Source organism: Mobula hypostoma, chromosome 10 (assembly GCF_963921235.1).
Source record: "Mobula hypostoma chromosome 10, sMobHyp1.1, whole genome shotgun sequence".
Lineage (NCBI taxonomy): Eukaryota > Metazoa > Chordata > Chondrichthyes > Myliobatiformes > Myliobatidae > Mobula > Mobula hypostoma.
This window is the reverse complement of record NC_086106.1, coordinates 106,867,148-106,894,888: the sequence shown is the minus strand read 5'-3', so window position 1 is coordinate 106,894,888 and position 27,741 is coordinate 106,867,148. Positions and strand designations below refer to the sequence as shown.

At 40.1% G+C, this 27,741-nt stretch overlaps 1 protein-coding gene across 5 annotated transcripts in view; it reads right to left on the bottom strand.

Annotated features, from left to right (window-relative positions):
• Positions 1-26,130, bottom strand: part of LOC134353098 (neuronal migration protein doublecortin-like) — a 184,110-nt gene extending 157,980 nt beyond the window's left edge. For 2 of the 5 annotated variants that reach the window (XM_063060994.1, XM_063060998.1), the window contains exons 1-3: positions 25,992-26,130; positions 21,764-22,174; positions 12,305-12,648 (exon numbers count right to left, since the gene is read on the bottom strand). In XM_063060994.1, the coding sequence (XP_062917064.1) occupies positions 12,305-12,648; positions 21,764-22,136 (717 nt within the window). In that variant the 5' untranslated portion in view covers positions 22,137-22,174; positions 25,992-26,130. Of the gene's footprint in view, positions 1-12,304; positions 12,649-21,763; positions 22,191-24,637; positions 24,856-25,780; positions 25,971-25,991 lie in introns of those variants that run through there. The other 3 variants (XM_063060996.1, XM_063060995.1, XM_063060997.1) reach the window with 3 other exon arrangements.
• Positions 26,131-27,741: the final 1,611 nt, after the last annotated feature.

Sequence of the window (27,741 nt, the reverse complement as noted above, 5' to 3'; positions counted from 1 at the left end):
CCTGCAATATTAGAAGGTGAAGTTAGTATTGGATGTACAGCAATCTCATTGTCTTGAAAAATAAATCAGCCATCACGGAATCTTAGCACAGACTCGATAGACTGAATGGTCTAATTCTGCTCCTATATCTTATGGGCTAACTCCACCATTACTTTTTATTACCTGTCAGTCACCTTATGTACGGCCTAGGACCATTTTACGGACACGCAATCAATCTATGTGCATGAGCTGTTTTATGTATTTATATTTATTGTGTTTTTTTCTTATTACTGTGTTCTTTATCTTTTGTTGTTTTGTGCTGCACCAGATCTGGAGTAACAACTATTTTGTTCTCCTTTACACTTGTGTACAGGAAATGTCATTAAACAATCTTAAATGAGAACTTAAACTTAATATGATACCTCAGAACTTACATTCATAGAGCACCTCTAATACAGCAAAATATCCCATGCACAGCCATTGGTAAAGACATTTTTTCATAAATTCACATAAGAAAAGCTGAGACAACTAAACATATATATTTTAAAAGAAGGATCTAAAAGGATAATAGAATGGTAAAAAGATGTAGAGAAGAAATTCCAAAGCTTAGCACTATCGCAGCTAAAACCACAACCACCAGTGGTGCACAGTGTAAAGCAAATGATGAAGCAGCCAGAGGAGCTTGGATAATCAGAAGCTCTGTGGGATTACCAAGCCAGGGAGGGCTGAAACCACATTGGATAGGCTTCAAGCAAGTGTGAAAATGTTAACATTTAGCTTAAGTAGCAGAAAACATCGATCAGCAGATACAGGGTGACGAGTGAACAGAACAGTTGATGTTAGGAAATGAACTGCTAACTTCGAATGACCTCAAGTTAACAAAGAGCAAAACAGGTCAAGTGGTGCCACAACAATAACATTACACTCATCAGCAAGACCAAGGAATTGATTGTGGACTTCAGGAAGGGAGAGAGAATACACCCATTCTCATTGAGGAGTCTTTGGTGGAAATGGAAAGTTCCTCAGTATCAACACCTCAGAGGTTCTATCCTAGGGCCAATACGTTGATGCATTCACAAAAGCGGCACACCAGTGGCTATCATTCATTCGGAGTTTGAGGAGACCTGGTCATCAGACACTCCAGCAGATTCCACAGTGAAGCAATCTGCCTGGTTGCATCACTCCCTTGGGAAGAACTTCAGGATTGTGAGAGGTTGTAGTGGGACGTAGACTCAGCCAGCACCATCATGGGCCCAAGCCCCCAAGAACATCTTCAACAGGAGGTGCTTAAGAAGGCTGCTGTCACTACCTGGGACATGCCCACTTCACATTACTACCATCAGTGAGAAAGTACAGGAGCATGAAGACCCACACTAAACATTTTAGGAATGGCTTCTTCCCCTCTGCCACCAGATTTCTGAATGATCCATGTACAGTAGCCCATTTTTAATTGAAACTTGTAGTAATTTTCCTGGTCCATTTTAGCCAAATTTTTTCATAAGCCACTGTAAGTGATGTTATCGAAGCCTCAGAAACTAGTTTTAGGCCTAGGTTTTTCATTCTCAAGTTGAATTTTAAATTCTACCATGCTGATCCCCCCCCCCCATTTAATTGCCAGGAAATCTGTTACTTGTCACATTACACATTAGCAGATGAAGTACAGCCAGCTCTCCAGTTGGTTCTTCAATATATTGGCTGGTTCTAAGAATCCATCCTGAATATCAAGGCTACCTCTATCATGTTGATTTGTACTGTCTATACAATGATACAGTATAGTCACTCATTATTACTGCAGTACCTTTGATACCATCTTCCATTACTTACACTTTGTTTTGGAGTATAGCAACTGTTAGACTGTCTATATGCTACTCCAATCAATGACTTCTTCTTCTTATTTCTTATCTCCATCCAAGCTCTCATGATTGGAGACAGCATCATCCCACACCATTATGGTGTGCTCATTTTTAACAGAGCAACTAGACAACAGGGTGACCCACTGGGGCACCATTTGAGAGAAGGGTAATGCAGTCTGATGTGACCAGAATGAACATTAGATTTTCCTGAATGCTATTGATATTGCTTTGCTTTGGAAACTGAAGTAGAAAACCTCAGTTTATTAAAGAATGACGCGTAGCAAAGCAAATATAGCTGCTCCTCATTTAACGAAGGACACTTTTGATGGCATTATTTCTGGTTTACCTGCCACCCTTGTGCCTCTCGTTGTCATTCTGGAGACGTGCAGCCCTTTCATCCCCCGTCTCTTCAATTTATCTGCTGTATGTTGTCTCTGATCCTGGAGATGTGCATGCCTCTCCTCCTCTGTCTCTTCTTCTCTCATCTTTTTTTGTCCTGACTCTTTGATCCTGGAGTTGTGCGGCCCTGGCCTTATCCGATTCTTGTTCTCTCCCTCTCCTTGCCACTTCCCAACGACGTTTGGCATCATCTCTCGACCATAATGTCCCCCTTCCCTTTCCACGCAGCATAATTAGGCTGACTTTTTTTTTAACCCAAATGCTGGAAAGAAGATACGAAGCAGTAACACTAAAGGATGCTGATTATTCTTGATGATGTGGTTGGCACTCTCCTAAATGGACGTGATATAGTCACTGCTGTCTTTTGACTGCAGCAAAGGATTTTATGGGTGTCTCAAAGTATGTCATTACAACAAGATTTAATTATCTCTTATTGATGGGTGGCAGTTAGATCTGTCCCAATCCTGCACATGCTGTTGGTGGTCTTTAGCAGAATGTTACCCCGCGAAATAGAGCTGCCCTGCCCTTTTGTTCTGGTAGGTGTCGCTGCTGAGACTGGCCGTGCGCATGTGTCGGGCTGTCGCGTCCCGATTTCCATGATGGCCAATCGGGTCTCGGGTTAAAAGGGAGCCTGTTTATTTTGGCGAATGAGCAATCTTATACGCATATATAACCCTGAACTTCACCTGCATTCTGTAAGTTAGCGCATTTTAATTTGATTTAGCCAAAAAAAAGTGCCACTGTAATGCACCGTTTGTGGTAATTGGAGGTCACAAACAGACAGACAGACAGAGCATGAGAGTTTTAGTAGTATATAGATCCCACTTCTTTTTACTTTCTACCTATCCACCTGAAATGCTACATACTCCTGAGTAGTCAATTCACAGTCATGCAACAAGTTTGGCCTTCATATTCTATCCATTGACTTCTATATGTGCAACTTAAATTAGTGAGATAGCATGTTCCATGGATGATGAGACAGTGGTATTATCATATCATAATTCACAGTGCTGGAGCTGTTCTTTTTAAAACTGTTGTTCTTTTGAGGGAGTGGTAATGCAGATTCGAAGAAGGAGTGGAAGTCCACATTCACAACAGAATGCATCAGCTTAAAAGGAACCCTGATAAGGCATTTGATTGGGTACAAGGTGGAGAGAATTGGAGATGGAGCTCATGCTCAAGATCAACTTGGGAAGGGCAGGAGGCAAGTAAGTTAAAAAATGAGATGGGATGTGGGGTGCATGGTTTGAGGGGGCCTCAACCTCGATCTGGTGGTCTTAGGGCAAAGTAAGGCTTAGGAGGCAGGATGGTTATCAGGAGTAACAGTAGCAGCCAAATCAGATCATAGTGACAAATAAGTGAATTTGTACTTTTTATTAATGGAGAGGAGATGAAATAGGCTTAGCCTGAATATCAAGTCTACTTTACTGGGACTTAATGGAGTGGAAATGAGGTCTGTACTGAGGGATCAGTCAGGATTCTAGTTTGGCCAGTGCATGTCAGTAAGCTCAGGCATGAAGAATGGATTCAAAAGATAGTTTCAGTCACAGAGCAGAGAAGAGGAGATCAAAGAAAGAGGGGCATAAGTGTACCAACATCACCTGCTTAGGTTTCCTTACCTTGCACATCCATGATTGCTATGCCTGTGCCATTTCCACAGCTTTCCTGTCTTTCATGTTTTACATCACTATTTTGTTTGAAAGAATGCTTGTTCCTTTCCCAAGGCCAATTAAATAAGCGTTTTCCAAAAGTGATCCCATTTGGCAAAGAATAAACTGAAGGCAAGTAAAATGTGTTTCATTCCACATATGGGCATTTCAGAATTTATATCCATTGACCAGGTTCACGACCCTCATATTTATCCCTATTTGATGAAATGCTGGGAACATATCTCCCTCTAATGACCTATCTCACAAAAATAGAGCAAAATGCAGGCATGGGCAGTTACTACTTTCATCTCTGGCTATGCCTTCAGAAATGAAAAATTGGAAAAAAAAATCCTATAATGTTCATTTATTGCTGAGATGAGCCAGACAATTTAACCAAGAGCTTATCTACAGTATCCTATGAGAAGCAAAGCACTGAGTCTGTCTTCCATTAATCATCAATCGTTAATCTATCTCAATGTTAATAATAATCATTTAAAATTAATTAGAGGAAGGTTGCAGGAGCATCAGAGAATTAGAGTTTAAAGCAGCACTTGGGGATCGATCAGCTATATTATCTAAAATAATGTTCAAGATTTTTTGTATCAAAGCGTAATGGAAAACTATACACTTGTGGCTCTTCAAAGCTCCTGCTACTTTAAAAGTATAAGATGCCCTTTTATCTCCAACCTGATATCAAAGTTGGAAGTATCATTGATAGCAACGTGATAAGATGAATAGAGAAAGCAAGTGACTTCATGAATCACGAGAATTCAATTTAACTCTGATATACTCTGACATTGTTGGATTCTGCAATTAAACACATCTTCCATCACTTGTGTCTTGGTGGGGTGGGGAGAAAGCGGTTAAATAAAAGTCCTCAACTATTCTTGCACCAACAGAAAAAGTGCATTAAAGGCAGTGTATTACAAAAATCCACTTGTTATTTCATAAATATTGGAGCCCTCTTGTTATTCCTCATAAGGCTGGTGTTTAGAGTGGCATTGCTTGAATAATAAATGCCAGCTAAGGAATTCCACACTTTTTTCCCCCAAATACTGCCATTGGACCTCGTGTTCAATTCAATAGACAGTTAAAGCTTCACCGTGATTCCATATCCCCAAATAAAAGAGAAGCTGTCAACTCTCTCAAACCAGCTTTGAGGTGTTAAAGTCCTAAAGGGATTTCAACTCCCAAACCTCTCAGTCAGAGGGTTGTCAACAAGGAGAACTGATCAAGGAACATGGTAATGTCTCGTGACACCGCATCCCAAATTTTCTTCATTGTAATGTTCTGAGGCTCTAATTCCATGAGATGAGCCTTGGAGTCTTGGCTCAAAGTATTGAAATTAACTTCCTGCAATTCTTGTGGTTCTCCTATGTGCATGTGTTTTAAGAATGGTGTCTTACACCAGTGCCTGCTTCTTCAGAGGTATTCAATTACTTATTTAGAACAGAAATCTAAGTTCTATACTGAAAATCAAAAACTACATTTCCCACCAAGGGACATTACAAAGAGGTTATCAGTAGCAGGAACCACTAGTCGTTTAGCTAAACTGATTACATTGTCAAAAATCCAACTGTATTAGAACGAAGGAATATCTCCCACTTTAAAGGCAAGACTGAATGAGAAACTGGGGCATCTCTTAGATGTGAGTGAGGAGGAAAATGCTACAATATGTACTCTTATCCTTGCCAAGCATCATGGGGCATGATTTTAAAAGAATAGTTTAACTTTATCATCATTCTCCACACACCAAATGCAAATTCATTTACCTATCTTTCTTCCAATAATGAGATAGGTCAGTGCAGTAACAGAATTTGTTCCACCGCATCACCAAACACACTATATGCAATTGAATATGAAACAAACTCATTTCTGCTGGGCCATCTAAACCATGTTTATTCCCGTTTACAACAGTCAAAGTAACAATACAGATACAGGTCCAGCCTACCTTACCAATGCTTGATCTAGGTACAGCCCATACATACATACAAACAAGCATTTGGGACAAGCAATTGGTTGGAGGGGTGGAAATACATACCAAAGGAGGTGTAAGGCACCTTTCCCTCTGCCAGCCTGCAGGTCACCCTTGGGCAAGGCATAGCACCTGCTTAGCCCCCCCAATCAGGGTAACGCGACACCATGGGAGCACGTGATGGATGGTTGTCCGAACAGCTGGTGCATATCACAGGTTCTGGTTATGCGACCATTGACATATGGCAGGAAACCTCTGAAGAGTATTGACAATGGCTGGGGTCGCCCATCTTGTAAAGACACTGCCCAGAAGGCAGCAATGGCAAACCACTTCTGTAGAAAAATTTAACCAAGAACAATCATGTTCATGGATCATGATCGCCTACATCAGACGACACAGCTGATGATAATGATGTGGATTTGCTGAATGCTCTAGAGCTGCTGGCATCTTCTGCCACTTGGGAACTTGGTTCGTGGCCACATATCTGACTAGAAAATGATTCAAGTTACAAACAATTCAACGAACCAGCCGTAATCTGGGGACAACCTGTGCCTATGACCTGAAATACAGATCACTAATTCTCATCCACTCCAGTCACAAAATGATTGCAAACACATTGTATTGAATTTACCAGGAAGTTTTCAGAATAACTTGCACTTTAAGTTTTTTCGCACGCCCTGTAAATAAGTGAAATAACCTACACACAAGTATGAAACTAACTTGGCAGGGGATGTACATGTGAGTGGCTAACAAAGTAAGAAAGCATGCCAATTCTGTATCCCTTGCAGAGATCCCAGGTGCACTTGCTCAGACTCTGCAATTCTAATTTACTGCACAGTACTCATAGAAACTGGTGAATATGTGATTTAAACAGCCATTTTGTAAGTTTTGGAAATACTTACAGAGACCCCTCCTCCCATCCCCCCAGTTCTAACAAGGACTTGTATATACAAGTATGCAAAAAGCTAATTAATATCAAAGTTAAAATATAGATGCAGCAAAAGATTATCAATCCACATAATTTGGAATTATTCAGTGTTCAGATTCTACTGTATCTACATGCTTAAAAATAGTCACCATTCTTAACGGTGCATGCTTTTAAATATAATAGATACAATTCTAAATACTATTTGTATGCAATACTGTGCTTTCCATTCAAACATATTGCACTGTACACAAACCATTTTAAAATCATTTATTGCATTTACCCAAATACAGTATATGAGGATCCATAGTACCAATTCAAGATAGAAACTGGGTCCCGTCTGTTATGTGCAAATAGTGTGTAAAAAAGATTTTACTGGGGTCAAATCAAGTCAGTGATAATTTCTTGGAGAAAATTGGACCCATCGGGGAACTGAACCAGGTACCTCCAAGAGCGATTCACCTCAGAAAGTCTATCTTTTGTCTAATGATATCACTAGTTACACGTCACATACATTTCCTTGTTGACTGGGAGAAAGGCTTTTGTGTGCCTTCTCTTTCCTTCACTGATCATCACAATGCTCAGGTCGTTGTGGATCAATGGAAATATTTTCCTAATGGTGAACATAATGTTTCCGGGAAGCATGCAGACAGCCTTCATCCTGAGGGAGAATGATCCAGCAGACGTTTCTCACAGCCTGCACTGCTCCAAGCCACAGACCCAGTGGCACTAGTGCTACTCTTTACTTCCTCAACTCCTCACCTCCTCCCCTCCTCTCCCACAAACTCAAGCAGCCTGATTTTATTGCTGGTTGTGGCATTGACTATTCAACCTCAATGACAAGATGGTAGTGTGTTGCTACAATGAGATCCACACAAGCTCTAGAAGGATTGTAAAAGTGCCACTGGTCTTCTGAAAACATAGAAGAGTACAGCACAGTACAGACCCTTTGGCCCACGATTATGTTGACCTGCTGTATATATACCTACTCCGTGATCAATCTAATCTTTCCCTTCTACACAACCAATAACTTCCCATTTTTCTTTCATCTATGCCTGCATCAGTCCAGGGATACCCTGTCATACCTGCGGTTAGCTGTAGATACTTTGCTCCTGCATGCAGTATGCCACACCATTCAGTCAAATGAAGACAATAGATGATGCTGAGGAATAGCAGCAGCAGCAGCTATGGGATATAAAGAGCAGAGTGAATAAGGGTGGAAGTAAGAGGGGCAGGAGGATCAGGAAAGGGAAGTCCCACCTGCACACCACCAGCTTCTGCTCTCAGTAAAACAGAGGAAAGCAGCATGGGCAATGAGAGACACCTTGATAGCAAGAGGCATTTCCCAAGGAATATGTTGAACGCTAGACTCCAGTTCAGACAAAGCGACCATCTCAATACTCAATATTAAATACCAATATAAATCGCCAGTAGTCAGGCAAGAGCACTCAGATATTTACATAATAATTAGTCATATCTTTCTTGGCAGCACCACCTGCAATGATCATAATGCATGAATGAATGAATCTCTGATCCACTTACTGAAATGACTTGATGTAACTGTTTACAGGTGTTAAGGAAAGAGTTTAATATCATTCCTCCCTGATATATGCTAAAATAAAATGTAAGTCTGTAGACAAAATGGTGTTAGCTTGGAGTGTGATTGTTTTGAGAAAGTACAAGAGAACCAGTCCACAGCAATGTTTTGAGAAAATCAATGGAAGTACAAGTCAGCAGCTATAATATAATAGTGGTGAAAAACACGTCTGTCTGGACTGAAGGTCGTAAGAAATGGGGGGGCGGGGGTGGGGGGATGCAGCTGGTACCACCAAGGGATGGGCAAGTACTAGTGTAAGGGGTTTTGAAGGGTTTGAAAAGGGAAACTTTCTTTGTGGAGGAGGAAGAGTTTGGTCTTAGGCTAGCTCACAACTGGTGCCAGTGTTAAGACAGGGAACAGTACGTTGAGTCAAAGTTAGAGTTGGAGAAAGGAAACAGGCTGTGTGAAAGATTGCTGGGTCTATGGGTCTATGGCTCCCCTCCAACATTGCAGAGATCAGCCTGTTTAATACATGACAAGTATTATTTTGATTTCTGTACTGCTACTACTATAGACATTTGTTTTACTTTCTCTATTGTATTTGAGCTACTTCTAATGAAGTGTTTTCTTGTGGTTTAACACTTGTGAAGTGTCTCCTTTGTCTGCTGATGCACATCAAAATACCCTGAACTGGATAAGAACACATAACAAATTTTAAAATAGTTTTTTTTTCATTACAACAGAGTGTACAGCTTGTGAGAACATGAAACCCATTTCTCTTTCGCTCAGTTGAATGGGTTCCTGCTGTGTCCCGGGATTATTCCAATGGTGTCGCAGTACATAGAACCTCCATCTCCAGAATTTCCCTCTCCAATGAGAATTCCAGGTCTCTCACTAGGGTCTTGTGTAGCCTTAGTCTCCACCATGTATGCCTTAATATACAGTATGTCGCTGATGTTTGGTTCACAAGGAAAACAATCCTTTAATTACCAATTCCTTTCTCCGACACTAGTGCATCAAAGTGCTGGCAAATTCACTGAGGTTGTGGTCCCATCAGGACCCATGTATGTCCTTTTATAATGCATGCTTTTGATTCCAGACTACCAGTGTGCTGCTTCTAACATATTTCTGGTCAATGTTCCCATCTTCTGCATTGACCCACACCACCAGTTTCATGAGCAGTTATTACCCTGCAACCATCAGGCCCTTGAACCAGAGTGGATAACTTTATTATGAATTGTTCCCACACCCCATGGACTCACTCTTAAGGACTCTTCATCTCATGTCCTTGACACTTATTGTATAATGATTTATTATTATTATTTTCTCTCTTCTGTATTTGCAGTTTGTTTTCCCTTGAACGTTGGTTGTTTGTCTGTCCTGCTGGGTGTGATCTTTCATTGATTCTATTGTATTTCTTGGATATATTGTGTATGTCCACAAGAAAACAAATCTTGGGGTTGTATATGGTGACATATGTGTACTTTTATAATAAATTTACTTTGAACTTTGATCTGTCTATATGATAGTACAATACAGAGTATTGCTTAGCCCACCATGTAAAGAATGAAATCTAATATCTAAGCATTGGTAATTTGGATTGAAGTAATTGAGAGTGGAGTTCTTTAACTTTATATCCATTGATGATGCTGCATTACTGCCAAAGCATCCACAAACATCTCACACATAGGTGAGAAATCAGGCATGATAAACTGTGACACCTACCTACCACTTCTCCTTAAACTCAAGCAGTCTGAATTTTACTTCCGATTCTGGCACTGTCTGTTCTTCGTCAAGACTAGTGACAAACACAATTTCATTGCATACAGTTCTTTCACATCATTTCATAGTAAGTATAGTATTGCAGAACATTTCTTCTAATGGTCATTTGTCTCATTTAGACACATTTCTAAGAAATAGCCAACATTAATACTATGCTGTAAATTAAATCAAGCCATATTATTGAAATAAGGAAGGGAAAATGACATACCTGATACTTTTGATGAAGTTCTCAGTTTCCTTGTTGCTCATGTCATCATTAACCTACTATTTTCCAGGAAATGGCACAGCCAGTGAGGCTAATCAACTATTTTTAATATTAGATAACAAATGTGGAGTGGACCACATGTAATGGACAAGACTGATTTTTGCATGGTGCTGAACTGTCATTTTACACATAACACTGCAGGAGATGTCTATTTCATGCAGGTGAAAGTAAATCACAGGAGACTCAAATTTGGCCGAAGTCTTCAAGATGGATTGTAAGGTCAGAATAGCTGCAGTCGAGACCATAACTATTGTTAGAATATGTCCCAGTTTGAAAAACATGGGGAATGCTTACCTTCAAGCTGATGAGTGATTTTTGCGCCAAACAGTTTTATGTTTCAAACAGAGATGTCCACCTGCTATACAGGGGCTTTGTTATCTGTCTTCAACAGTATGAGATGACCCACTCCACTGCAAAGCTCATGTATCCTTCTTAATGCACTTGTTATCTTGAAGCTGCACACATCTGAATATAAACCCAAGGACAAATCTGCACAGCTCTACTTAAAGCCATTCTATTTTGGGAGATGTGGTAATGAACAGTACATCTTAATCATGTCATTAGTAATTTCACTTGATACCAAGATGGATCAACTGATTTTAAGTAGATGTCTGAGTTTAATTGCTACTCCAAACATCATCTCTAAACATATGTGAGAACAGTTGGGAGATTTGCAAAATGAATCAGAGGAGATGGCAAATCATAAACACAGAGAGATTCTGCAGATGCTTCCCTCCATAGATGCTGCCTGACTTTTTGAGTTCCTTCACCATTTTGTACATATTGCTTGGAAAAGAGTGCATTGTCCCAAGCTAAAACACCATCAATACATAACACTTGAGCAAGGTTTCAGAAATGGAAGGAAGGGCTTATTGTCATTATTAGTTTCAAATGAAATCTATCAAAATTAAAAAGCAAAACAAAGAGCATGTGGCAAGATTAATAAGTCCTCAGAGATGGCCTTCACCTGTGATGTTATCTTCTCCATTGGTAGAGAATTCCTTTATTGTTATATCTGGTGATTGCTGTGGCAGTCCTCAATAAACTCTTAAATACAAGTACTAGCTATCACATGGAGCTTTAACCTCTTTCCTCCAGTATAGTTGGCCACTTGTTTCACATTTTATCAACTCAACCTTGTTATAAAAAGCGGTGCACATTTTTACCATATGTTCTTCCTTGCACCTTTAAAAGACTGAGGCATGTTCATGCATCAGATGATCTATCAATAATTCAAATCCTTCTGCTGATCCACTATCACTATCAAGTGCATCTTTGGTTAAAGATTTTTAAGAGATTAGTGTTATTTTTCACACCTACATGAAAATAGCGAAACCATATAGTGAAATGCAACATTTGTGTTATCGCTTGCAATGTGCTGGGGGAAGTCCAGCACCGACATAAAATGCCCATAACTCACTAACACTAAACATATGTTTTTGGAATAAGAGAGAAAGTCCAAGCAGTCATGGGGAGAACATACAAACTCTTTACTGATAGTGGTGGGAACTGAACCGTGATCATTGGCACTGTAAAATGATTGCGCTACCCATTACCCAAACATGCCCTATTATCATGCTTTCAAATTATGCTAACGATCATTATGATACTCCAAACAAATAAAGCTCTAAACTCATTTTATTACCAAGAATAACACTGGGTAACTCTAACAGGACTTTGAAGATTTGCACCTAGATGATGACGCGTAGTAAAATACTTATTTTAATAGTGTCCAGGTTTTAATGATGTTTTTTTTTACAAGTTGTTTCAAAAACAAACTTGCCTCACAGAATATCAGAAATTTGAGATAGTGGAAAATTTAGAGCATCAGTTATTTAAGTACAATGCAGATTTCAACTGACAAACTATTCACAGTAGTACAGGACTACATGCACAGATTTCATGGCTCACCTCGCAGCTGAGAGAACTGCAAAACTCACCTGTTTGCCATCCAATGTGTACAGTTTCTTCACTACCCCCGTCTCCAACTTAATGGCCTCAGTGATGTCGGTAAGGACTTGCTCAAAGGAGTGTGCAGTTTTCTTGTTGAGCAGGACTCTGACAGCTTTGCGCGGCTTGACTCCACTCCGTATAACAGTCACCAGCTTAGGGCGGACAAAATCCTTGGTTTCTTTGACTTCAGTCATGTGCTTGGCACTGGCCAGAGACTGAGGCACCTTCTGGGTACCACAGGCTTTGACATTCACAGACCAATTGGGATTCACATTCTTAGTGTAATCCACTTTTTTAAAGATGTCATGTGATGAGCAAACATAGCTCTCCCCTAAAGAGAAGAGAAAGAAAATACCGGGTATAATTTGACACTGAAAGAAAGACAGAAAGGGATGCTTTCACTTTTTTTAGTATTGGTGTTCAGTTTAGATATCTGATATGAATATTCTGGATGTTTACTAAGGCCAAACAGTCAATATAGCTGTATATAAGTTAACTTAGCAGCCAGCAATACACTGAATGAATTAGATGAATTCCAAAAAGTGACAAATCCACAAATGCCTTAAATATCAGTGATAGAAATAGTTTTGTAGTAGATATACCTTCTTATAGGGGTAACACAGATTAAGGTCATAACCTGTAAGTGATTACTGCCAGCAGGGACAGTAGCTGGCATATAATTAGCAATACCTCAATCCACAAGAGAAATAAGTACTGGTAGTTTGAATTGTAAATTGTAATAGAAAATTAAATTTCTTGATCAAACTTTCCATTACCCTATCAAAATCAAGTCAACCCAACGTACATATAAATCAAAGTTAACCCATTAAGGAAAAAGAATCTGGCGTCCTTTGAGGAAGAATCTGCAACTTTTCGAAAGTTACTTTTATTTATTTTGAAATAAATTTCCTGTGATTTGCAGTTTGGAGATCGTGTGGGTGTTTCAGCACTCTGCATTCTCCAAGAGGATTCTAGGAGGCAGAGGGAGCACGAGTGAACATCGTGGCGAGATTTTGACTCCATTATACCGATTAAAGCTTCCGTTGTTTGTCAATTAAAGCGACGAGGGAAAATGAAACATTGGACCAGCGCCAGCTACCTGCCTTTTGATCATTGGTGGGATCGCTCTCCTTCTGGACAGGGGACACTACCTTTTGATCATTGATGGGATCGCTCTGCTGCTGGATAGGGGAGTCTGCCTTTTGATCATTAGTGGGATTGCTCTGCTGCTGGACAGGGCAGACTGCCTTTTGATCATTGGTGGGATCGCTCTCCTAGCGGAGAGGGGAGACTGCCTTTTGATCATTGGTGGGATCGCTCTCCTGCTGGATAGGGGACACTGCCTTTTGATCATTGGTGGGATCGCTCTCCTTCTGGATAGGGGACACTGCCTTTTGATCATTGGTGGGATCGCTCTCCTGCTGGATAGGGGACACTGCCTTTTGATCGCGGGTGGGATCTCTCTGCTGCAGGGGAGGGAAGCCTGCATGGCCTGCTGCTATGCCCAGAGAATGTTACCCAGGTTTTCTGCATTTTGAATTTGGATTTGGACCATAGACTTTTTCAGTCTTAAAGGTTTTTTTAATATTGTGTTTTTCATGCAATCTTTCTCGTTTTTTATGTGTGGAGGAGAGGGATGGGGGGGGTCAATGTGTCTATTTAGTTTTTTTGTTCTTTTTTTGTGCGTGGAGGGGGGAATGTGGGGGGGGTAGAGATTGGTGATCACATTGCTGTTCTTTTCTTTCTTGATTTCCTGGCTATCTGGAGCAGAATTTCAGAGTTGGATACTTTGAATATATTTGAATAAAATGAACCTTCGAATACATTTAATCAGGACCCATGCAACACATGGGGAGGAATGTACACTGCTCACTTTGTCAATTTGCTGAATTAATTATAATTCTAGAGAAGCCCTCCACACGCTAGTCAGTACCTTGTACATGGGATCTACGTAAATTCCAAGGACTAGAACTTTTGAAGCACACAGTAGGCCAATATTCCTTTTCAGAGTAGGAGAGATAGGGAAAAAAAAACAGTATGTTATGAATGGCTTCAATATGCACATTGATATGCTTCAGATTCTTAATTGCTTCTCAGTTTGCTTTTGATCCCAGTTGAGGCTTTGAATAAAAATTCTTATGTAATTCTTTACTTAATAACTAAACTGAAAACTCATGTGTGTCTATTTTCATTCAATTAATTAATAACATTTGATTTAAAGTTATCTTCCTCTTGTCTTTTGGGGGTGGTAACAGCAGAATATTGTTATCACTTTCTCAAAATACGGATAAAAAACTAAAAGAGCAGAATAACTTAATTGGCAAATGCATGGCAATTCACGTCTTTTGGGAAAATTAGTTCAAGTTCAACTTTATTGTCAATCAACCATCTACATGTACATCACCAAACAAAACAACATTCCAATGGACCAATGTGTAGAACACAGTACATATAAATTACACACAACACAAAGTAATTTAACACAATTAACAAATAAGATGTATTTATGATACATGTTAAAAAGTAAAGCGTATAATGCTACTGGCGTTTCATATGTGGTGAAATCTGGGTGGTGGCAGAGAGTTCAGTCATGTCACTGTCTGCAGGGAGGAAGCCGACTTCCATCCGAACAGTCCGTGTCCTAATGCTACAGTACCTCCTGCCTGATGGTAGGGGCTCAAAGAGATTGTTGGACAGACGTGAGGGATCATTGACAATGCTAAGGACCTTGTTATCAGCAAAATGATGTACTTTTTAAATAAATAATAATAAATCAACACTTGATTAGCTGAATCAAGTATCTCAGCTGAAAGGTCATTTATAACTCTTTATTAACTTTGGCTCTTCAGAAAGATCGTGGATATATAAAAAGGAAACATATTCTGGGGGTGGGACAGAGACAGCCTGGCAATATATTCTAAAGTTATTCCATTGCTATTTATATTTTTCCTCCTCTGTTTTCAAGCACCATCTTGGGGCTAGCCACCTACCTTCTCAGTCACGGCCATGCTTGAGCCTATGTAGAAGTTTGTATTAGAATTTGAAAGTACTGTATCACATCCAAACCCAATTGTGTTCTGATCCAGGCCCATAACAACGCAATTTCCAACAGCTAACAGCCAGCAAGAGTTCCAATTTTTCCTCACTTCTCTTCCTTCCCTGACTGGATCAAGGCTAATTTAAGGAGCTTTACCATCCTACCTGCTCAGATCAGTTGATATGGAATACTGGATTAAATGTTTAACTTTCTGCTCAATAGAGACTGGTAATGGACGTATCCATTGAGCCATCAAAGAGGTGGGGAAGAATGGTGTTGTTTACTCCTGTTCAAAACCCTAATCAATACAATTTAGCAACACTATGTCCACTTTGATCGCTAAAATGGTTGGCTTTTTTTTTTGTTCTGATTGCCTTCTTTCTTGGAACAACCAGGCATGATTTATGCATCCTTGTGAATGCTGCTTATATAATGTGATACAGCTGCAGGTATGTTTCCCATATATATGGCATAAACTTGACTTCGGAAATCACAACTAAACTCAACCTTCTCTGCACATCCATGAAGTCAACAGTAGAGCTGAAGAACCACAGACATGCCTGATCTGTTTGTCCTCCCAGGCCACAGACATTGTGACCAACTATAATGGATACCCACTACCACAAGAAGCTGAGCACCACTAATTAAAATGCAGGGAGGGGAAAATCAAACTTGGGAACGTTTTTTAAAAATTTGCAAACTCATTTGCATTTCCTCGTCTTAACTGATGCCTGACAGAAAATCATTCTAATGCCGATGTGAACTGTTAAAATGCATCAGTTTTGTTCAGCAAAAGTAAAATGATATTACGAGGGTCAGCCAACAAGGGAAGTTCGCTAATGAAAAGACAAGTCTTTGCAGGCAATTGAGTCTAAGCACTTTACAGCTTCCAGTATTAAATGTTGAACAAAGCCTATAAAATTAATTCTGTCTCCAAAGAAAATAAATTCATAATGAGATAACTACAAAGTGAATTGCTATCACATAAATAAGCAAATACTAAATAAAAGCCAAACCAATAAGTGTAGAACGTAGGCCAGATGGCATTAAATGGATGCTCACAAAGCTATCAGCTCTACCCATACTGTGCTCTCTGCTTTGCTTTAAGTTCAGTAAATAGAAACAGATAGGAGAGGTTCACTAATTTTCCATAATCTCTCTTCTTCTTGAAATCTCAATTTGGCCATGCCTGTTTATTCGTTACATTCAAACTTTCACATTACGAGAGTGACAGATTTGAGAGAGTTCATATACAGTGTTCCCATGTTAAACGAGAACAAAGGCCAAGAAATCAAATCACTTAACAGTTTATTTCAGGGCATATGATTCAAAATAAAACTCAAAAAAGCGAAATATGATACCAACTATTCCTGATTCATTTCACATAGTTCCAGGCATACACTCAGAGCCTTCCCAGCTTGAGTCTAGCTTGCAATTCTGATACAGTTTTAGCATTAGACATCTATCAAACAATGTCACCTCCACAACTGGAAAACCAGCCCCTATACTGCTAAGAGCCACCACTGTCAGGCACTGCCAGGATAGTGGTGCTGGACTGTCAACCTTCCCCTTGGTAACAACACCATTGGCTCACCCATCAATCCTCTTCAGCCCAACAGATTCAGCCCAGTCCTTGATACCTCAATCTACACTCCACAGCTTCTTATGTAGTGTAATTGGTCAATATAATTCATTCATCCTAGACCCATTTAATTAATACTTGATTTCACATTACCCTATCTCATCCCTCTATTTGCAGTCTTGATGCAGGGGTATACCCAAAGCTTCAAAAATTAATTTCCTTCCACAGACAGTATTTTCCCCTCTGAATTCCTACAGCACATTGGTTTATTGCTCGAGGTTCCAACATCTCTTGTGTCTCCATGACCCCCACCCTTAGCTGTGTCCATAAGACCATAAGACATAGGAGCAGAAGTAGGCCAATCAGTCCATCGAGTCTGCTCCACCATTCAATCATAGGCTGATCCAATTCTTCCAATCATCCCCACTCCCCTGCTTTCACCCCATACCCTTTGATACCCTGGCTAATCAAGAACCTATCTATCTCTGCCTTAAATACACCCAATGACCCAGGATGTCTGACCAAAAGCTCTCACTACCTCCCACCTAGTCACATCCCTGAATCCAGCCCTCTCTCCCTGAACCCATCTTAGGTCTCGGATATATTTGAAGGTCAGCCCCCTTAACTTTTGATTGTACTAACTATGCTACCATGAGTAATGGGGGAAGTCAGGGTTCCACCATATCAAATGATGGCAGTCAGGGCATAAACTCTCCACTCCCAACTTAGGGAGGTAGTGACATAAAATAACATTACAGGGCTCTGGAACTGAAGTGAGTACACTTTAAATCCTTTAAACACTGGAAGGCAGGTCTGGTGCCTGTAACCAGACTGCATGGTAGCGTACTGGTTAGCACAACGCTTTATATTACCGGTGACCAGTGTTCAATTCCCACTGCTGCCTGTAAGGAGTTTGTACATTCTCCCCATGACTGTGGTCCAAAGATGTACCGGTTGGTGGGTTAATTGGTCATTGTAAGTTGTCCTGTGATTCGGCTTGCTTTAAATTCAGGGACTGCTCGGTGGCGCACTTCAGGAAAGCCAGGAGGGCCTATTCTGGGAGATGGGGAGAAGGGGAGATGGGGAGATGGGGAGATGGGGAGATGGGGAGATGGGGAGATGGGGAGATGGGGAGATGGGGAGATGGGGAGATGGGGAGATGGGGAGATGGGGAGATGGGGAGATGGGGAGATGGGGAGATGGGGAGATGGGGAGATGGGGAGATGGGGAGATGGGGAGATGCTCAGGCTACATGAGTTACTGGAGTTTGCAGAGATGAATCCAAAACCACAACTGACACTTACCACACAGACAGTCTATACCAGCTCACTACATCATCTAGACCAGTGAGTACCCATGAAATACCTAGTTCAATAGAGGTATTAACCCACCAACTTGGGAATAATGTAGAAGGAGCTAACAACAGACTAGCTTAACGCTACTTACATTGTGCTGCAGGGAAATTCATGTCCTGCTTACACTGCGGCTTCTTATGTGAAATTATTGCATACATGTCTAGGGCACAACAAAAAATCTTTTCTAAACACTTGGCACAGAAGTGGCATTTGGGCTTCAGGCCAGTAATCTCTACATAGCAAGCCAAATATATTAAGACTTATGACATGTATGGGGTATACTGGATTCAATGTCTGTGTCTTTGCATAGACTGATGGCTTGCCTTTGTTGTCAACCTGAATGTTATGTGAAGCCCAAATTAACATCAATGATTCTTAATATTTAGGATAATTTCTTCATGAGATTTTTAGTTAATAACACACCATTTGACTTGAAGGATTGCAGTGATTACTAAGATACTAGAACGTGTACAATCACTCAGTCAGTATTAGCATTTGTTTCTTGCACTGCCACTAATCAACCCACTTCTCCTCACTTTTAATATTATTCCTGAACTGTGCAACCATGCAAGTAACAAGCACAGGGTTAAACAAGCAACATATTGTTACGTGAGTGATTAAATCAGGAGTTCTAAGTGAAATGAGGCCAAAGGGAAGGCTTTGTTGCCTGAAGGAAAGTATAAATTTAAAAGAATTCTGGACACTTAAGTTGACCCCAAAGAACTTTTGGAGGTGATTAGTTTCCAGTCTTTAGTCACAACAAAAAAAAAACACATTTACGACCATAACTGCTCAGCTAGCTCCATCTGTCATAAATTGTTACACTTGGGAACTTGTTTTTGCCACATACTGTAATTATCAAATTCAGCATATTAACTAACTAGTTTTATGAAGGAGGGCTATTAATATTTCTGCTATCTATTCCTTACAGCAAGGAATGCGTTGGGCACAGCAGCATGTCGAAAGGAATTATATCACAGCTGCTGCTGGGTGTACAATGGCAGTATAGTCACCCAAACAGTAAATGATGCGATACTGGTTGATAGCAAGATAATATTCACCATATATCAGTCAAAAGGCAGTGAAGGAAGCTACCCCACTGCTGCTGATCAACGCTACGATGATGGAAATAAGAAATGAGTTTGGAGAACTGGTTGATGGGTTAATTCCAACAATGACCATTTTAGATGTTTTCCAATTGCATCAAAAATTGTTTTCTAGAAATTTTACCACACCCTTGTTAAAAAGAAATGCACAATCCCAATTCCACATTGTTAGAGAATGAAAGGCAAGATTAAAATTAGTTTTCCTATGCCCAACTTTATCAAAGAGATCAATGCCGACACAATTTAGCCTCCTGATTATTTTTAGTTATTGAGCACTACAGCACAGAATTAGGCTATTAGGCCCATATAGTCCATGATGAACTGTTAATCTGCCTAATCCCATCGACCCTCACCTGGCCAATAGCCCTCCATACCCGTCCCATTCATGTACCTGGTCAAAATTCTCTCAAATACTGCAATCAAACCCTCAGCCACCACTTCCACTGGCAGCTATTTCTACAACTGAGGCTCCTTTTAAATATTTCACCTTTCACCCCTTAACCTATAACCTCTAACTTCTAGTTCTAGTTTCACCCATCCCCCAGTGGCAAAAGCATCCTTGCATTAACCCTGCCTATACCCCTTTTCTTTCATACCTGGTGATAATTCCGCTAAGGAAACTGGATCATTTGCAGCTTTACTGCAGAAAAAGGAAAGAAAAACCATAAGACTTGGGAGTACTCATGCATGGTTCCATAAAGGTTAAATTTCAGGTTGAGTCTGTGGTAAGGAAGGTAAATGCTATGTTAACATTCATTTTGAGAGGACAAGAATATAAATTAGGAGGAGAAGATAGCAGCGCAACGCAGCTCGCAGCGGCCACTCCGGTGATGATGTCTGTTATCTGTCAAGAGGGGGCCATGCACAATCCTGATTTGATGGAGACGGATGTGAGAGCACGGAGGAACATCTGGTGAAACTTCTGAAATGCCTGCTTCACTGCCACTGCTACTGTGTGATCCAGAATCTCCGGAGGGGGAAGGCCCCGAGTCCTGGGCCTTGCTTGTTGCTCGGCAGCCGGGGCGGTGCTCGGTGTCGGAGGGCTGGTCGGAGGCTCGAAGTTTTCAGACAGACTCAGAGTCGGCTGTGGTCGGGTGCTTCCAATGGTGCTGCACTGGCAAGTTTGCGACGCTTGGAGGTTCATGGCGGGGAGAGTTTCTCCCTTCTGCCATTTGGATGAGAAGATGGGGCTATCGGGACTTTGAGACTTTTTTTAAAAACCATGCTCTTTATCAAATTACGGTATTGCTTTGCACTGTTGTAACTATATGTTATAATTATGTGGTTTTGTCAGTTTTAGTCTTGGTTTGTCCTGTGTTTTCTTGTGATATCATTCTGGAGGAACATTGTATCATTTTTTAATGCATGCATTTCTAAATAACGATAAACGAGGACTGAGTGTCCTCATAATCTAACCTAATAATCTAATCTAAAATCAAGGATGTAAAGCTGAGGCCCTACAAGGCATTGGTCAGACCACATGTGGAAGATTCCAAGCCGTTTTGGGCCCCTTATCTAAGAAAATATATTCTGGCATTGGAGAGGGAATGTAAGGGTGAACATATGAGGAGTGTTTGATGACTCTGGGTCTGTACTCACTGGCGTTTAGAAGAATTGGCGGGGGGGGATCTCATTAAAACCTATCGAATATTGAAAAATCTGGATAGAGTGGATATGGAGAGGATGTCTCCTACTGTGGGTGAGTACCCTCTAACCAGAGAACACAGTCTCAGGTTAGTGATGTGGAGAAATTTCTTTTACCAGAGGGCAGTGAATCTGTGGAATTCATTGCCATAGATGACTTTGGAGCCCAAGTTACTGGGTACATTTAAACAAACATTGACAAGTTCTTGATTAGTCAGGGTATCAAAGGTTACGGGGAGAAGGCAGGAGAATAGGATTAAGAGCGATAATAAATCAACCACAAAGGAATGGCAGAGCAGACTCAATGGGCTGAATGGCCTAATTATGTTCCCATTTCTGACAGTCTTATTGTCTGAGACAAGAGTAGGGGTAGGGAATGGTTCTTAACTCTTTACAGTGAGGAAACCTGTCAAAATCCTGGATGATATAAAAGCATTTCAACTGTTTAATAAGTTAACCACCTATGAGGACCTCGCCCTTTAAATTCAAGCCAATAGATTTTGTTTAGTTAAATATATTTACTTAAATCAGGAAAACATCAATAAAATGAGATCGCAACATCAAACCTCAATACATTTAATGCCTGGGTTGCATTGTGACCTGATTTAGAATGATACTTACTTATTCAGTAACATTTACCTGAACAAACCAAAAGAGAACAAAATTGAAGGAAGCAAGGGAAAATAAGATCTGACCAGTTACTGTGGTCACCAGGTACTAACCTTCCTCCAGTTCATCAAGGCTGGTGATCTTCCCAGCTCCGTCAATGGTGAAGATAATGCGAACTCCCTGAGGCAGGTTCACATTATCAGACAGGGTTCGGGTCAGGTCTGCCAGCAGAGCATCAAAGGTACGGAAGCGGTCAGCAGATATTGCGTACACGATGCCCTTGAAGTACCGGTCCCCATTACGGTAGAAACGGACCTTCTTGGCTTTCTTCTCAGTGGTAAGGGCTTGCAAGGTTCGGGTGCGATAGAAGCTGCAATGAGCACTGTGCGTGGGGCTGGGTAAACCATTCATCCTCGAACCCTTTGAGTAACGCGTCTTGTCCCTTTCGTCAAAATGGCCGAAATCCAGCTCTTTTTCTTGGAACATGCTTCGGTTAACTTATCAGAGTGGAAGATCAAACAGACCTGTAACAGACACAGGCTTCAATATGAAACATAGCACAAACTCTAGGAAATATATGGCCTTTGGCTTCTACTTGCTGGAAAGCATAAAATAATTCTTCTATATCACATTCATGACACTAATTTAAATGCTCGGTTTCCAACTACTGGAACATCTGTTAAAGTTGGGAGGGATCATCGACCCAACTTTGTTCATCCATGACATCCAACTATTAGATCTTTCCGAAGAATTGATAAGACTGCTGTGCTCTATGTATACAGAAAATAATGACCATCATATTTGAAGAGAGCAGTAGGCTAGAATTTGAAATTGTAAGGTTACACAGGGGCAATGTGTTGGCTCTGAACTCTTCCACTGGATACAGTAGAGGGAGCTTTCTTTACCTGCACTAAATCTAACAGTGCTATCACTGACGCATAATTTCTGACTGTTGAAGCTTTCCACTCTCCAGTGCTAAATGGACAAAAACTAATTTCAGAAAACTGACCTAAGAACTTCTCTTTTGGTCATTCATCTACATTTATTTAAGTTGCATAATCTTAATTGGAATTTTCTTCTTTGTTTCTAGTCTGTACGGTATCATCTTGTGATAGAAAAATACTAACTAACTCAACAGTTAATAGATGGACTTGAAATAAATGGGAAAATTCCCTTAGAAGTGGTTTTCCTATTATGATGCATGTGCAGAAATGAATGTGGTTTTGGACTGAATTTTTGGGTGTTATGTTTCCATTTCAATCTCTAGGGAATTAAAGCAATCCATAATCAATCAGTAAACTGATCACAGTGTACTAGTCACATTTCCACCAATGCTTTCCATCTTCAAATTCCAATACAATCCCTTCACATTTCTGGTTAACAAACATTAATAATTAGCTTCAGATAAGCCTTGAATGCAAATAATAAAAAAAGACTTAAATCCCGAGCTTAGCCCTATCTGGCACTTTCCCGGAAGATCTTTCATTCACCTTGCCACCAAAATCCCCTCTCTAAAGTGCCATTTCATGAAAGTGAAACATTAGAATAATTCCATTTCAACATTAAAAAGATCACATCTTTATTTATTATATAGTCCCAAGAGCTTTAGACATATTTCATGTCAGAATCCAAGGAAGACAATACTTTTGAAGTTAGGTCACCATTGTTAGGAATACAAACATGAAAAATCTATGAATGGTCCTATTTAAAGATATGATAAACATGGACAGTTAATCTGTTTTTGGTAATGATGGTTGAGAAAATAATATTGACCAGGTCACCTGGAATATGTATTACCCATTAACCCCACTTCATCAGAACATGTGAATGGAGAGTTAGTTGAATACCTCATCCTAACTACATCTCTTCCAACAATACAGCACTCCCTCAATAGTGGATTGAACATCAACTTGTTCTTCACTGCTCAAGTCCGAAAGTCACAAACTTTTCGGTCTGATTTGGGTGTGCTTTAGCCGAAGCAAAAAAAAATTATATATATATATATACACACACACACACACACACACACACACACACACAAAATCTTCAGGCTACAAAATAATTGAGCCCTGAAGGTCAATATACTAAATCTGACTGGCATCTTTGCAACCCAGATAGTGGACCTAATCAGACACAATGGACTTACTCTGATTGTTAATGTTTGCATTCAAGTAAAAATGTATAATGTACAAAATACAATAAATTATTATTTACACAGTTGGGCAGAACACATTTTTGTTGCTAGTTTATTGTATTCTGTTCATCATACATTGTACTTACACAGACCTTAAAATTCGCACTTTTCCTCTGCAGCTCATTCAATGTGTGCATCATAATAACATGGTCCATATTGCAAACACCAAGGTCTTTATAAACTTGAATGCAAAATCATGATAGAAATCTCCATGGCCTCTTCTCAACACATTCTCTTGCCTTTAATCAAGAATTTACCAGACTAAGTTTTTTTACAGTGCTTATTGCACTTAACATCATTGGGTTACATTATCTGATCTCAAGTCTCTGCCATCATAATTTTACATTATCCCTTTGATTTGTTTTTTTTCCTGTCCTAAGGGCAGAGATTGCTAATTGGATATCAGCAATATCATTGCACTAAACATTGTTCTGCCAACATTCTAGTTGTCTGTTCTCTGAGTCACAGTGAATGGAAAGATAAGTCAATGAAATAGAAAAATAACCATGATCTTCCATTCCCCAAATTCCCCTTCCCCGTTATTAATAGACAACCCAGTGGGAATTCCAAGTGATATTATTACCAATGTAGGTTGGAAATATGAGTATAAATTCCTACTGCAAATTAACTTTTCTTATAAGGAAAAACATAGATGCAGATGCTGGAAATGAGAAATAAAAACAGAAAGTTGAAAATACTCAACAATTCAGGCAGCATCTGTGAAGAAAGTAATTTTTTGACTAATCAGAATGTAGAAAAAACAGTTAACAATTATCCAAATAATTACCATTACCTCTTCCTACCAATAATACAAGCAGCAACAAATGACTCAGAAAGCTGTTACTTGTGGTCAGAAGAAATAGCTTCAAAGCCAGACATCTTTTGTATTGTAGAGCGAGACTTCATGATCAGTTGACTCACGGGCAAACGCTGTCATCACTGCAGAGTGTGAGGTAACTCTGGTGAACCTCACTTTGTTCCACGTGACCGCTGAATCCCCAAGCACATCATTTTGTGCCACGGGTCCATCCAGATATCCCCCCCCCCACCCCCACCCCCCGGGACGTGGGCGAGTCAAGCTGCTGCACCAGGGGTGCGCTTTCGAGGCTGGAGCTGAGATAAAGCTGGTGAGGAAGGTTGGATGGGCTGACCTACGCTGCGCCAAATCTGAGAGGCTGTGCACTAAAGAGGTACAGATCATCTCAAAATGACATCATCCCTTCACTGCAAAACAAAATTTCGGAAACAAGACGTATTTATTCCAGCTCCAACCGACCTTCAAAATTGACCTAACAGTAAAACGCGATTTTTGAAAAATACACACACACACACTGGAACACAAACGTTTACTCCCTGTGGTAAGCAGAAACCTCCAACATAGACGGCAATTCTGACCCCATGCGTTAAGGTAACAATGTCTGGGGAAGGGTTTCTCCTCGTAATGAACAGCGTATAACGGAGTACAAATAAAATACATATTTCATGAACCGCTATGCATCGAAAAGGTAAATAGGCACACGACAAGGAGGATTCATACGAAACACTTGTTAACAAAGGCGCGATAAGTGAATCATTAAAAAGCCCTCTGAACACTTACTGTCAAAGGCGGCGTTAACAAAAGGATACATTGCTGTGATTTATCAAATATTGAATTGGTAACGAAAAATGCTACTTTCATTTAAAGAGGGGGAACTTCGTGTACGATTAGATATAATTCTTCATTCAATTATATAACATAGAGAATGTTGCAGCGTAGTTGAAGGGAAAGTACTATTGTTCATTATTGCTAATCTGCAGAACGTATTCATAATGGACTGAATGGAAAACGTATGCGCTAATCCCGCAAAATACTGTGGAATTAATATTTACTAGGTGAGAAAATACCCGACGTCTAAAAATGAACACGGCATATATGATAGAATTTGAAAATTCTTACCGTCTCCATATATCAGTTGTAGAGACACTGAAATAAATCACCTCCCAATTTTCTCGTTTCACATTGCGTCTATATCTTACTGCAGCATGTCAAACCCGAGTTCGATAAAAGTGTTACAACAACAGCGCATCTACATTTATTTATAAGGAGATAGACACAGATTGCCGATTTTCCCCACTCAGCCTTTTATTTAACGAAAGAAGCAACTCACCAAACTGTGTATGGTAGGGTGTGGATGCGGAGAGAGAGACAATTCAAGTCTGCTTTTGTTGTCTGCGCTCGAGCTGGCCAGACCCTCCACGGCGGAACTGAATGCTTCCCTGGGTCCTAGTGCGCGGCGGGTTTGTCTGCTACGGAAATAACCCAATTAATCCCGAGAGATTCATGTTGCCTTTGCAAAGGCAACGCAGGCGATCAATAAATGAAAATTAAGAAGTGTTTATATTATAAATAATTATAAAATATTAATGCTCAAACAAGTCCTCAAGGTAATATAAAAACAAAATGGAAACGCCTATAGATATAGCCAAGTCTATCAAGGGTAAGGCCCTCCCCCGCCATTGAACATATCTGCAAAGAACGCTGTCACAGGACACCCCCCACCACCACCCAGACCATGCTCTCTTCTTGCTGCTGTTATCAGGAACAGGAGCCTCAGGACCCACACCGCAATGTTCAGGAGCAGTCATTACCATTCAACCAACAAACTCTTGAACTAGAGTGGATAACTTCACTCATCCAATCTATGAACTGTTTCCACAACCAATGGACTAACTTTCAAGGACTCTTCATCTCATGTTCTCAATATTTATTGCTTACTTACTTATATTAATATTATTTCTCTTTCTGTTTTTGCACAGTTTGTTGTCTTTTGATCATTGGTCCACCCTGTTGGGTGCTGTCCTTCAGCAATTCTCTAATGTTTCTTGTATTTACTGTGAGTGCCCAGAAGAGAATGAATTTCAGGGTTGAATATGGTGTTTTATTTATTTAATTGAGCAATAGAGCGTAGAGCATGCCCTTCCGGCCCTACAAGCCACACTACCCCAGCAACACCTGACAAACCCAATAAACCCTAACCCAGGGGTTCCCAGCCTGGGGTCCACAGATCCCGCAGTTAATGGTAGGGGTCCATGGCATAAAAAAGTTTCGGAACCCCTGCTCTAACCTAATCATGAGGCAACTTACAACAACCAATTAACCTATCCGGTACATCTTCGCACTGTGAGAAGAAATTGGAAAACCCACATAACCCACAGGAGAGATGTACAGACTCCTTACAGTCGAAATTGAACTCTGAACTCTGAACTCCTCAATGCCCCCAAGCTGTGCTGTGCTGACCTCTGTTACCATGGCGACCATCTGTGCTTAACATGTACTTTATATATGTACTTCGATAATAACTTTACTTTGAATGTTGAAAATATGCAGGAAATATTCTGTAGATCAGGCAGCATCTGTAAGGAAAATAATTAACATTTCATATCAATTTACTTTCATCTGGAACCTTGTTTCCAGTGTCTAATATACAGAGTTATTTCCAGCCTGTTTTTGTTTTATATCATATTTCCAGTATTTATAGTGCTTTGCTTTTCAAGAAGCTGGTATTTTGCATGAAACTTCTATCATGTTATTGCATAATATCAATCGATTAAACAATTAAACAAGATACAGAAAATCCAACCAGTAAACTCTCCTTTCAGAATAATTATAAATCACTTAATTGAAGATTACTGATGGGATAGAATACAGTTTTTAAAAAAAATCATTCATGATATTTTGAGAAGTCAGACCATTACAATTCACAGTGATTATCACGTGTTGTTACAGGACCACAATTTCTAACACTTGACACAATCAAATAAAGGTATTATGTTCTGGTTATTCTGAAAGAGCATATGACTCTACTCTACTGAATAATGTACCTCAATATTTCACAGCACACACAAAATGCTGGAAGA